Source organism: Haliaeetus albicilla, chromosome 7 (assembly GCF_947461875.1).
Source record: "Haliaeetus albicilla chromosome 7, bHalAlb1.1, whole genome shotgun sequence".
Lineage (NCBI taxonomy): Eukaryota > Metazoa > Chordata > Aves > Accipitriformes > Accipitridae > Haliaeetus > Haliaeetus albicilla.
In genome coordinates, this window is record NC_091489.1 from 23,359,803 (window position 1) to 23,373,676 (window position 13,874).

General features: G+C 44.2%; 2 protein-coding genes across 4 annotated transcripts in view; both read left to right on the forward strand.

Moving 5' to 3' along the window:
* Positions 1-4,182: 4,182 nt before the first annotated feature.
* LOC104317652 (trace amine-associated receptor 5) lies at positions 4,183-5,348 on the forward strand. Its single transcript, XM_009918560.2, is given in 6 exon segments — positions 4,183-4,511; positions 4,514-4,607; positions 4,609-5,050; positions 5,053-5,181; positions 5,183-5,272; positions 5,274-5,348. Coding segments are annotated over 6 exon segments (963 nt in total). The 5' UTR covers positions 4,183-4,378.
* A 4,629-nt stretch (positions 5,349-9,977) lies between these two features.
* STX7 (syntaxin 7) overlaps positions 9,978-13,874 on the forward strand; it is a 34,764-nt gene continuing 30,867 nt past the window's right edge. For 2 of the 3 annotated variants that reach the window (XM_069787312.1, XM_069787309.1), the window contains exon 1: positions 9,978-10,102. The gene's annotated coding sequence lies outside the window, so the exon portion shown is untranslated. Of the gene's footprint in view, positions 10,103-10,399; positions 10,612-13,874 lie in introns of those variants that run through there. The other variant, XM_069787311.1, reaches the window with a different exon arrangement.

Consider the following 13,874-nt stretch of genomic DNA (forward strand, 5'->3'; position numbering starts at 1 on the left):
CATCCAGACTCTCTGCCGTGTGCACAGAGACACAAGCAACGTGGCCACAACACTGAAGAACCATTGTGTCCAAGGGCCAGCGTGAACTCTCATGCTTAAGCCGCATGAGGTAATTATTTAGATATCATTGTCTGAAAATTAGCACCCTAGTCGTCCCGATCTATTAGTCAAACTTTCCAAACGAACCAGGGGAGCAGAATGGAGCCGAAACACTTTTTCCAGCTGAAAACACTCCGTCATCTTTATCTACTCATAGGACTCCAGACACAGTCTTACAAGTGCTGATAAATCAACCTCAGCCTGCTTTTATAAACACAATTTTTCATTCTGTAGCTGAAAAATATCTTAAACGTGGGTTGATTTAGGGTATGATGGTCTAGCCTCTGAACAACTGCCTTTCTCTCCATGTGCTGCACTGCACTGCTAATGAAAATAAGTTACCATCAAAACAGTCATCTATGAAGGTGGGTACATTCCCTCAGAGGAATTAAAAGTTAGATTTTTTTAAAAGGGAGTAAATCAAATATAAATAAAAAGCCCCCATCATATTTGTCAAAGGTTTCATGGGCAAAGCTTCAGTTCTGTCTTCCCGGTGGTTACTGCACTGTGCCCTTTCCCCACAGTCAGGACGCCAAAGTGACGGTCAGGTGCTGCCACGCAGCTGCTCTGTTGTCCGAGTACAAAAGGAGTGTGCTCCTGTTTGGTGATGCAGGACATTCCAGTGCATCTGGCTTTTCTAATGTTATTCTGGGCAAAAAAGTGATTTTTATTCCTCGTTGTGACAATTTAGCAGAAATCAGTATCTCATTCAAGTAATGCTACCAGCAGTGCAACATTGCCAGGTCAGACAGGAAGAAAATGTGATTCTACAGGATTTGAAAGTGGTGTTTGATGCCCATGGAACAGCCCTGGACCAGAACATCCCCTCTAGTCTCGCAGGCCCCACACCAGCTGGGCAAGAAATTGTGGGCAATTACATTGGCCATTTCTGCTTCCTTTGGTGGAAATTGCAGGGAGGGAGTGATATCTGCCCAGTCTGGGATCAGCGGTCTGGCTGCAGGTCAGTGTTGTGCAGGTGCCTTGAATCAGCAGAAGACGAGTGATAGGGATGTCTGTTTTAAGCTGCCATGTGCACTCCTGTTCCTTGCCCAGGGGAGTTCGGTCACCTCTGTCCACTTTGTGCCACTAAAAAACTGCCCAGTATAAAAAGGCAGCTTTGCGTGAGCCACATCCAGGTGGTTGAAGGCCATTTGATGCTTTTCACAGGCTGGACTACTTGGTGGCTTGTATTTCAGTATTAATTCTTTGTTCATTTTGTTCTGCCAGTGCTGTGCAGTACACCACCTTACTTCTCCCTCTCCTTTCCTTTTTTACCAGCTTAAAATATCTTAAGTTTCTAATTTTTCTTCTGAAATGTGAATTAACAGGCCCTATTGACATATTGCTTGTTTTGGTCAGATTATTCCCAGTTGACATGTGTTTTGCTCAGTGCAAACAACAGCAAAGGGAATCAGGAACTCTGGGGAAGGGCTATATTGGTTGTACCTGCAGCCCTCTTTTGCAGACTTGGGATTACCTTTAATACCTGTTATTAATGAATTCTTCTGCAGAGAACTCTTGAACCAGAGTATGTCACATTCAACTTTTTGTATTGTATTTTGACTTTTTTCTGTCATACCTTTTACAACTTCTCTGCTGCATCACTAAACACTAAGTTCACTAAAAACTGCTCTTTGGGTTCACATTCAGAAAAAAGTTTAGACAGAAAAAAATGATGAGAGGGAATGTTTTGAAGATGATGAAGTATTGGGATTTTTCACTTTATTATGATATTAATAATTTCAAATTTGACATAAATGGAAAAAAAGGAGACAATAAAAGGATAACAAGATCAATAAACTGAAAGAAAAATGGGGTTAAGACAATCCTAGACTGAAACAAATATATGATTTTTCAATTTCAAAGATAACAGATAAAATATTTGAATTTATTAATTCTTTTTATTAAATTCCTGAACTAAAATATAATTTTTTACTCCTTCTCTAATCCACAGTCTCATTGGTTGTAATCCTTCAGCTGACTAATTTGGACAAAGATGCTACAGATGGGGTCAATGGCAGAGAGCTCTTCTGTCTCCATCTTCACTTCCACTTTTAACAGTTTAAGGTGGCACAGTTAACTTACAGAGGTACTGTTTCTAAAACTGCTCATATACGTGTGTCCTACATGAGCACTTGAATGGACAGAACACAGGCCAGTGTAACCAAGAGCAGGAAAACATAAAAGCAAAAGTTACACAAAACTGGGATACAGCAGGTGGAACAATTTCTTGTGAGTGCTATGGACAAGGATTTTCCATAGTTACAAAACTGAAGGCCAAATGATGCTATTTGTGTAAAAAATATTAAGAAAAAATACATACCGCACCCTATGGAGACCCCCTGTCTGAATGGAGGTGGAGTGCACTACACCTGGCAGAATTTTAAGCTGGACTGGGTGAGTATTTACTCTACAAACATTTCCGCCACTCTGCAGTAATGATAAAACACTCATATATGAGACCCTGACCTCTTCAGAGATGGTAAATGCTTACTACTACAAGGGAGAACAAAAGGCTGCACTATGGGCTATACAGCTGTAATACATGTGACGGAAGATTTGAGGTTTAGGTTCACTAGCTCAATATAGGTCAACTTAGTAAGCCCACAGCATTCTCATACTATTATATTCTTTTTAGGGATCCCAGACTGACTCTCCTGGAAGCTGTGAGGAAAAATTTCATGGCACAGGGGCACTGATGATGGCCCTCTTAGAAAGTCCGTAATCCTTTGAAACTGTCTTGTTCTATTTTAAGGAACTCAGAGGTTACTTAGAGGAATTTAGATCTTAGAGGTTATATGCAGCAGTTTCAATGAAAAAAGATATTGGCTATGCATGTCTTCACTGCAGATCGAACCATATCAGCACACTTATCCTTCTGGGGTTTTTGTGTTTTCCAGTGGATTACTAGGCTGCATAGTACATTCAACAAAAGTTCAGCTTTAGACTATACCCAGCAATTTTGATTCAACAGCAGCTGAGCAAGTGTGCATTTAAACTTCTTCTTAGAAAATGGCAATTTTTGCCAAATACACAACAGTCTCTCTATGCCCCTAGGGTATATTAGTCACCTATAGGGACTCTCTCTCCATCTGGTTTATATAACATCTCACGCTTTCCACTCAGGCAGTAGGCATGTACTTAGAAAAGGATTTCAGTGCATTGCAGTACAGCTCCCACTCTACGAAAAGAGATATTTTACCATAAGTATTCCTGATTTAAAAGTTTATGGAAATAAAATTAAGAGACATTTGTTATTATGTTTTGTTGCTGCTGGGAAGGATGGGAAAGGTGGGAATAATTTCCAGCTATTATACCAGTCATTTCAAGAACAAAAACACATATAGAAGAATGTCATGTATTTAATTGTAATTGTCCCACTGTTAAAAATCATACCTTTCAGTTATCTGATTTATTAAAAAGACTGCTGGAATAATGCACTATAATCCATTAATATTGTATATTTCTTACAGTTCAAATTAAAAACTAAGTAACTTAAAACTTAAATAGCAATTTCATAAGTAAAAAGCAGGACCAATCTTTAGGGCATATAACAATATTTCTGTCTGCCTTGCTGAATACTTTTGTCATCAACACAATGGATATCCATATATATCCCCATAGCCAGAACACTATAAAATGAGCAACTTGCCCTGAGGGGTTTTCCTTTGCAATCAGATATTACTTGTTTCAGAATAATCACTTCACAGCTTCTACATAATAAAAAGAATCGTAACTAAATTGGAACTTCATTTCCAGGGAAATTCACAGGAACCAGTGTACCATTATACCAAAGTCAGCTTTCAAATCCCTTAGGGAGCTTTGGCTTGCAATGCCTCTTACTCAGCTCTGGTTTGCCTTCTAAGGCAGACCTTCTTTTTGTTGACTGCTTGCCCACACACCTCTGGACTTGCTGCATTTCCTGAACTATTTGCGGTATTGGCTGAAAGAAAACAAAAAAATATAAAAAGTGATGCCACAAAAATTGAATACACTGATCTAGAGCTGTTTTATTTCAATAGAGATATAAAACAGATAAATCAGGCTCTTTTTTTCTCTTGAAATACGGAAACTATGCGATGGCTTTAATAAAAGTACTTGATTAAAAGACATCTCTCCCTCTAACCTGGCTTTTTGTTACCTTTTTTTCAGGTTAGTGATTTGGCACCTCTGCTGGAAGGCGAATCCTTTTCCAGGCTTGTGGCAGAGCCGGGGTACGCAGTGGGACCTGGGCAGGCTTGGTGTGAGCTCAGCCCGGGTTCCCAGTGCCGAGAAGGGGATGCTTGTCTTCTTGTGCTACGAGGCGAACGGCTCCTGCTACAGGACCTTACACCCCTTTGGGGTCCAGCTGGCCATTTATCTGGCTTGTGCCTTGGGCACACTGATCACGGTGCTGGGGAAGCTGCTTGTCATCATGTCGTTTCCCATTTCAAAGCCCTGCACAAGCCCACCAACTGCCTGCTCCTCTCCCTCGCCCTTGCTGACCTCCTCCTGGGGCTTAGAGTATTATATCTGCTGGTATTTTGGAGATGACTTCTGTAGGCCGCACACCTTTCTGGACACACTCTTCTGCTTGACCTCCTTACTTCACCTGTGTTTCATCTCCATTGATCGGCACTGTGCCATCTGTGACCCTTTGCTCTACCCCACCAAGTTCACCATAAGAGTGTCCTGCATTTACACCGGGGTGGGGAGGGCAGTGTCTGTGGCTTATATACATATACATACCTCTGTCTTCCTCTACACTAAAGCAACTGCAGAAGGACTGGGCCGTTTTTTGCGAGACTTGCCTTGTGTTGGTAGCTGTCAGCTGCTGTTCAACAAGATCTGGGGGTGGTTGAACTTCCCAGTATTCTTCTTCCCTTGCCTCGTAATGGTAGTTCTGTCCGTAAAAATATTTACTGTGGCTAACAAGCAAGCCAGGCCGATAAACAACATGAGTATGAGTATCAGGTCTCAGCTACACGTAGGAGAGCATCCAAAGCAGCAAGGACTCTGGGGGTAACTGTAGGAGTCTACCTCCTGTGCTGGTTGCCCTTTACTATTGACACCATGGTAAACAGTCTTCTGGATTTCATTACCCACCCCAGTTCTGTTTGACCTAATTTGGTTTGCTTACTTCAGTTCTGCCTGCAATCCCTTGATCTATGTGTTTTCCTACCGTTGGTTCAGGAAAAGCTGTGAAACTAGTCTTAACTTGTGGGGTCTTTTGTTCCAGGACACCTACAGTAGACTTGTACCAGGGATGACCAGAGCCTTCATGTGCACTGTAGAAAATATTATAGACTATATCATAACATTTCTCATTAATATTTTTCAACATCCACTTAGCTGGTATTTCTCTTCTTATTTTCTAATTTTTTTGAACAGCTGGCTTGGGCAGATCCCCAGTTGAAATAGACATGCCATTCTGTGACTCACCTTCCACAACATTTGTCCCAGCACACACACCTTATTAAAGTCTTGTGTTTGTTATGTGATGCCGACAAGAGTTTGAAAATTGGCTGTAATCAGTTCCAAAGAGGGCCGTGTCCATACTATTCCCCAGATATCCTGAAATAGTTGCTGCCTGTTTCTGAAGAGACTTTCTTCACAGGCAATTGCCTAATTTTTACACAAAGCAGGTAGTGCTGATTTACAAAGTTACATAGGGTGTATGTCAGTTTTTAAATACAAAAAGGCATAAGGATGCAACTACAGGTGAGAGCAAATGTCTGCCTAAGCTAGTAGCAAACAGTAGAGGAGAGAGCAAGGTTATATTGATATTTTTTACATTATTTTTCTAGCCCACAGGGAGGCTGAAATGATGGAGAGAGGGAAAAGCAGAACCCAGAGTACTGATGTGTACAGTGACAGTGGCACAGCAAACAAGTGAGAAGGAAAAGCTGCTAAAACTCTGGGAGTAGCCAGGATTGCCTTCCCGATTTTCTGACACTGCATTTTGCACCTATCATTTAATGATGTTTTCCTTGTCTTAAAACTCCCCCTCTACCCCCTTGCCTTTGATGTCTGTTTGGTTTACCTAGCCAAATTCTGTCAGGATTCCCTTGCGTGGTTTGTTTTTTTTTCTTCTCCACGGTTTCAAAAAGCAATGAAGGTAATTATGAATTGTAAAATGAGAAGGAGGAGGAGCTGTAAAATGAAGATTGAAACTGAAGACTGATTGCTCAACAATGACCTCATTTTACGAATGAAAATCTATTGGATTCTATTAGACCTAGTTGCTGACCACAAAGTCCATAGATTTTCTTATTTTTTGTATCTTTCCTTCTGTAGATTTGTATTTCATTATCTGAACAAAACATTGCCATTTAAGTTTGTACCCTTTATAACTCTATCATTTCAAAATGGTCTGGCTGAAGTTAGAAAGATTATGTATTTGCAGGTACTACTTAACAGAAGTCTGGGCTTTGAAATAATAATGTCAGGTCATTTCACTACTGCCGATGAAAGTATAATATGGTCTTTGAAAATTAAAGAGAAAGGCAAAGAAAGATTTGCAAATAAGTTGCTAGTAAACTTTTTGCTTGTTTTTAAGGAAACATGATCAATATTGGGAAGAGAATCTTTTTCTGTTTATTTAAAACATATGCTACCATGTTAATCACTGCTGCTGGAGAGCAAGCACCAGCCTAAATAACATGCAAATGGCCAATACAGGTTTTTTAAAACAAATAGGTTCTACTGGCCATTCTGCAATGTAATTAACCCATAAGCTTGTTCAGGCTGGAAACCATCACCCATCATAATTTTGTACAGCATTGAGTGTAATAGGAACTTAATCTCATTTCAGGTTCTGGAGCGGGTATTTTAATTAAATTAGCAAACGGTGATGACGACAACAATAACAGGAATTCCTGATGGTGGAATGCATCGGTAACAACCACCTGGGTAAGCTCTGCCAGGCGGTTTGCCATCAGTACCAAATACTCGCAGCATTGCTCTTCCTATCTAAAGTTAGAGGCGCGCAAGCGGATTGTGATAGCAGAGAATGAAATTTGCCCATAAGGTAAATTACGCACCACTTAGGCACCGCTCATGCCTTGGAAAGAGGACACTCATCAGGAATACGAGGCCAGGGTTGGGCTGCTTCCCCTTCATTTCATCATGCATCAGGCAGGCATGGGGAGCTGTACGGAAATGAGTGCCTCATTCCTGTGTCACCGGCAGCCCTGATGTTTGTGCCACCCACCCTGCTGAGCCCGCATGCCTGCTGGTTAGGTGCCAGGACAGGAGCAGGAGGTGGGAGGCAGAAATACAGAAACAGGAAGGTGGGGCAGATTCAGATACTGGGCTAGGAGGAAGGTGTGCTCTTTCAAAATCACACTATGCTAGTGTGATTTAACTTGCAACTCTTTCAAACATCAGACACCATACTGAGTATGGATCCTCAAACAGTGTGTGTTTGAAGTGACACCCCTTCTAGTTCAGTTTTACACACAACAGGAATATAATTGGCAAATACTCTGATCTTCAGTCAGTGAAGATCCAGAGCATCCTTTGCGGTACGCTGTGCCTATGTATTGCAGGGTCTCAACGTTTTCCCCTTTCTTTCCCCAGAGCTTTCCCCATTTCGTTTAATCAGCTGAAATCTGATCACTCTCCAAAAGCAACAGGAAAGGTAAGCGAACACATGATTCTGAACTCAGTCCCCAGGTAACGCTGGTGTGGGAGCTCTAGAAAGAAGCTAATGAAATGAGTTTAGAGACAGAATTGTGTAGCAGCACCCTGTTTCAGCATCTCTGACCATAACACTTAGAGACAGCGTCTTTACAACTCCTGTCCATATGCCATTGCTAGCAGAGGAAAGCATGCAGAAACTGAAGGATCCTCCTGTTTTACCTAAAAGGGTAAAACAGAGCACGTTCTCCCAGTCAATGGCTTTTCTATAGGAGTTAACCAGTATCTTCTGAGGACATACTGTGCTCTTAGCAGTATCTGATCAATAAATAGGACTTTCTGGATGGTCTATTAACTGTATCTTCATAATTATTTTATATGATTATATTAAAGAGGCTACTTAAGTATTTTTGTAGTACAGACAACATTTTAATGAGAAGTTTGTTTTATAATTCAGCTTTTCCTCCCCTTTGCTGCAACTGGTTACTTTAAAGAATCATATCACAAAGATTTTTCAGTTAAGTAACAATAGAAGGTGGATGCTGATGGTAAGTGAGCTAACAGCAGGTGAGCACCAGCATTTTGTTCATAAAACACCCAGCATCTCTAGGAAAGCATTAGGATACCTCTTTTCCAAAGCATAAGAATGAACATTGATCAGTGATGACTGTGTATTACCTCCAAGTCTCAAAAAAAATACCAAAGTGGTGATGTGCAGATAAAGTATTCTCACTGATGAAGGGTCACTTCTTTTAATGAGAAGCACATGTTTGAAATCAGATAGCAAAAGATGGATTGTTTTCTTGAGAAAAACTGACAGTGAACTCAGCTGAAGGTTTATAAAGCAAGAGTGACCGGGCTCAATCAACGGAGTTTATACAACAAACACTTGGAGATAGAAATCAAGGCGAGGCCTTAATTCAGAAGGGATGTGCATTATACTCTCATTAGTGCACTGTCTAGTTGGATCATCTTGGATCAGCTCCAGTATGTCAACAGCATGGGGGCAAACTCCTGCACATGTAGCAGCACTAAAATCACTGCTAATCAAAATAGCCTATTAAAACTAGAATGAGGATGTATACAGCATTCCTGCAGCAAATAGGCATATCAGAGTATTTTTTTCTTTGGTAACTTTAATTTATGAAAGTGAGAAAGGGACATTTCCAAGCATCAATTAACATAAGAACTAGAGGTAGGCATGCAAGTCTCAGGGGCTATGTTGTGTCGCCTTTCGGCACGCTTTGAGACACCTCAGGAACCACCTATGTAAAGGGTAGTCTCGTCTCTTTCAGGCCTTTAACTCCACTCTACTGTGTTGGCAGTTTATTGGACTTTTCTATTGACGTTGTTTGGTTAGGATGTTATTCGGGTTTCGACTGCTCTAGTTATTTCTAAGTCTTAGCGATGACCGAGATCTATGACGTGGCAGAAATAAACTTATACTTCCCAACTGCCGCAGCTCTTCCCTAGGCAAGGCTGGGCTGTGTGGAGGAGACGGCGTTCCTAGCCGTCGGGTGCTGCGCGCTGTTTGCTCTGCGGTGTTTCGTGCACAGGGGGGTATCCTGCAGATGAAGCAGCCCGGCCCTGGGGCTCGCGGGAGCATCTGGTCCTGTAATGTTCCCTTGGAAGAACCGGGGAGGATGCCAAAGGGCCCCAGCCGCTCGTGTGGAGGCGTCCTCGAGGCTCACCTGCTGCTTCTTCCCGGGTGTCCGGGCCAGGAGGAGAGCGGGTTCCGCCGTGCCTCTGCTCCCCTCAGCCCTGGCTGCCAGGCGCGGCCTGCTCCTCCCGCGCGCCGCGGCCACGGCCGGCGGCCCCGCCAACGCACCCGCCGCTCCTCGCCGTTCCCGGCACCGCGTGCCCCCTCTCTCAGCAAAACGTTGCAAATCTCGGCATTTACGGGCACCTTTAAATACATCCGTAATTCCCCACTCACTTTCCTCTAAGTGCCGCCTCCCATTTACAGACAAGGTGACCAAAACTGGAGGCGGTGCTTCAGAGCGGGATATTAATGTGGTAACATCCTCCTTCTCACTGCAATACTGTTTTCCCCTCGGTTCCCGAGGCAACAGCACCTTTTCCTTAAATTACGCCCCCTTCCCCCCATTCTTTCCACTCGCGCGGTGCTGCGTGCGGCTGCCCCCCTCCCCCCGGGAGCCCCCGGGGCCTGCCCGCCGCCCGCTGCCGCCCGCTCCCGCCCGCAGGCCCGAGCGGAGCCGCCCGCCAGCGGCAGCGCCCGGCGGCCCGCCCGGCGGCCGCGGCCCCGCCTCCCCACGCCTCCGCCGTCACGGCGGGACGGGGCGGGAACGGGCTGGGGCCTGGCCGGGGCCTGGCCGCTCCTCCCTGCCCCGCCGCCCGCCGGCAGCAGGTTCGCCGGGGCCGGGTAAGAGCAGCGGGAGCTCCGCTGGGGCGCCGGGGGGGTGCTCGCCGCCCGCCCCGGGGGAAAGGGGTGGTCGGGGCGGTGTCCGGCCGGCCGGGAAGGGGCCGCCAGGCGCCGGGAGCCTGTCAGAGGGCGGCGGGAAGGGCCGCAGCGGGCCGGGGCCGCCGCGCCCCGCGGGTCCCGGCTGCGGCCGGGGCCGCCGGGCCTGGGGCGAGCGGGGCGGCTGTGGGCGGGAGGGGGTGAGCGGGCCGCGGGGCGGGCAGGGCCCGGGCCGCGGGGCGCGGCGCGGCGCGGTTCTGTAGCGCGGTCGGTCGTGTCAGCCTTTGCCTCGCAGCCCTCCCCGTGGCACCCCCTGATGTCATGGTTTTGGGCTTGACGCTGGCCGCGATGCTCCAGAGAGGGACGCGGGGCCTGCAGCTGGTGTTTGTTTTACCGCAGCTTATGTCGGACTGTAGGGTAGGATGGTCACCTTCGCCGTATCGAAACGCTCCCCGTGCTGTTCCAGATCCGAGGTGAGCAAGGCATGTCGGCAGGAGGAAGGGAGATTAGAAAAATCACCTATGTAAATAGCAAGCCCGGGCCTGGCGCGTCAGGCCCCTGGCCCGATCTTATCACTGCTTTCCTGGTGAGCCACTCACCGCTTTATTAGAAATGGGCACTTCTTGAAACTGTAGAAGGAAGTGGAAGGTTTCGCTCTGCTTTGCGTGAAGTGCAAGGCACTGCATCATAATTGAAGCTCAGTGATAAGATCCCAGGGCGCTTATTGCCAGAAGCGATGTGCTCGTGTTGTGAACCCCTCTGCTGATGAACAAGCCATGCAAAGGCAGAGAGCCGAGCTGGCAGGGCGAGCGGAGCCCTCCTGACCGGTCATCATTCAGGCATGTGCTTTGCCAGCAGTGCAGCCCTTCTGCTTGGAGCTGAGGGTTTTGTGCAAGTGCTGTTAATAGAAAAGAAGGAAAAGAGGAGAAAAAAAAAAAAGTTAAAATATATTAAAATTAGAAGAAAGTGATGCTAAATGGTGGCATTGTTATAAACTGATTTGTGTTCCCTTCATGAAGACATCTCTTGTAGTCTTTTATCAGAATATTAACTAGCACTCTTCGTGGTGGCTTACGTTGAAGTGAAACTCTTGCGGGGGGGGGGAAGAGAACGTGAGCTATAAGTAGCCATTAGCATCCTGGTAGGCCTCAGAGAGCCTCAGCATCCAGCACAATCAGATGTTTGTGCAAAGATAACTTCTCCCTCAGTGTACTTGATCTGAGCATTTGGTTCAAAGTGAACACGCTGCCGTTAGGGAGACTTGGGTGAGAACATGTAGCGTGCTAGATGTCCTGTGGTTCTGATCCATCTTCGTTTTCCCATGAGACATTGTCTATCAGCAGCACAAGAAACTTGGCACTTTGAAATGGCCATCTCAGGTCTGTTTTCAGCCCTCCGTTCCCTCCTCTCCCCAATAATTCCAGTACCCAGTGTTCATTTTCCTATTCCTGCTTCATCGTCGGGCCTCTAAACGCTTTGTGTGCACCTAGGAAACATAATTCCTTTACTTAAGGCATTTCCCCGAGAACTAATATGTTCTCTTAGGCTTGTGAAAGCTATGTGCTTCCTTCACCTAGTTCATTATAAATATTGGTGTGGATGAATCGGACAACGATAAACATAGTCTTTTTTTAGCCATATACGGTGAGCATTGGTGAAGCATTAGGCCTAATAGTATTTCAGGCTTCTGTGATTTAGTTTTCCACACTGGGCAGTTCTAAATGCCACCGCTTCAAATTACGTCTTTGTTGGACAGAATAATTTCTAGGGAAAATGACTAAAACACTGACCAGTGTCACATCTAGTATTTTTTTTTTCTTTCAAAAAAAAATACTTCTAGCTGTTACACAATGTGAGCTTGGTTTTGGTATATTTCAGCATGAGTAGTGTGGCAAGGCTGAGGGAACTGGGCAGAGAGGAATAGAAAATTACCTTTTGACATCTTTTATGTTAGTGTTGCTGCATTAGAGCAAAGAAAGTTTTAAATAAGCTTTGCTTTTTCCTACCCTATATGGATTTAAGTTTGACTTCTCCCTGAAACTAGATGATAAAAGAAAATCTGGAAAACTTTTGTTTGTTTGTTTGTTTTCTTTTAAGAAGGCAGGAAGGATTTTGTTTTACTGCTATTTTGTTTGCATGTTTATTATGCTCCATAGTTGGTTTTGTATTATGGAAGCCCCCAGCCTGCCTTTGTGGACCAGGATTCCAGCACATTAGGGGCTGTAAAAGCACAAAGTGGAAAATACAATCTCTGTCTCAAAATATTTTAGTCTAAGTGTAGGGGAGAAAATAGATAAATCCAGAAAAAGCTTACCCTCCATCATCCCCACTAGAAAAAATAGTGACAGATTTAATGCTCACCTGTGTAGTACTAAGTCAGTTGCTATGAGTCGGTTATAAGAATCCCTCAGGTGCTGTAGCAGGGAGTACTTATCTTACAGTGTACAGTCTGCCCTTTATTCCAACAGCTTTTTTTTTTAAGTATTGATTTTACCTGCTGCAAAGTTACTGCTAAAGTCAGCAGCAGATGCTGTCCGAAGATGGTAATGTGTTTCAAGTTGCCATAGGTAGATACCAGAGTCACTCTGTAGATGGACCTTGTCTCATCTCAGTATTTGGGTGGTAAAACCTACTGAGGTGAAATAAATTGAGCAATGTTATATTGGAGGAATCTTACTAATCATGGCTGTTACTATGATACAAATTTTCTGTAGCTAACATTGTGACTGGCTGTGATTTATTGTTGCCAAAGTCTTTCAGCAGTTTGTCATTTTTGCCTGTGTTTTCACCCTGCTTGAAGGATTTTGCACTTTTTTTTTGGCAGTAGTTTACAAAGGAAGTCACATTTAGGAGTTGTTTGGGAGAAGCTTTGTTTCTGTGACCTTTATTTAGGAAAAAAAAAATCGCATACAAGAAAGCCTCATGACATGTCTCTGGATATTTAAAGGCATAAAATCCTAATTCAGATCAGATTTAAATTTTCAAGCATTTCTATGGAATGCAGCATGTATTTTTTGCCTTCTCAAAGTTAAGGATCCATGTAAACATTTCTAGGTCCTAATGCTAAAACATTGCTTAAACAGTAAAATTATTGTTTAAGGGTTCTTATCCTAATGTATGGGGGCAAGATTTATAGGAGAAGGAAAACTCTTTGACTGTCTAAATGAGAAAATACAAAATAGATTAGGTGCTTATTAACTGTAGCTGTCTGGAGTCTGCAAGTGTTGTGGTTTAACCTCAGCCAGCAAGTAAGCACCACGCAGCTGCTCGCTCACTCCTCCCTGCTCCCAGTGGAATGGGGAAGAGAATTGGGGAGGGGGGAGAGTAAAACTCTTGGCTTGAGATAAGAATGGTTTAATAACTAAAAATAATAATAATAATAAATATAATAATTGTAATTAAAAGGAATGTAACAAAAAGAGAGAGAGTTAAAACCCAAGAAAAGACACGTGATGCACAATGCAGTTGTTCACCACCTGCTGACCGATGCCTGCACAGCGATCGGCCCCTCCTGGCCAACTCCCCCCAGTTCATATACTAAGTATGACATTCTATGGTATGGAATATCTCATTGGCTAATTTGCATCAGCTGTCCTGGCTGTGCTCCCTCCCAGCTTCTTGCGCACCTCCTCGCTGGGAGAACATGGGAGGTGGAAAAATCCTTAAGTTAGGATAAGTGCTACTTAGCAACAACTAGAACATCAGTGTCTTACCAACATTATTCTCACACTAAAAC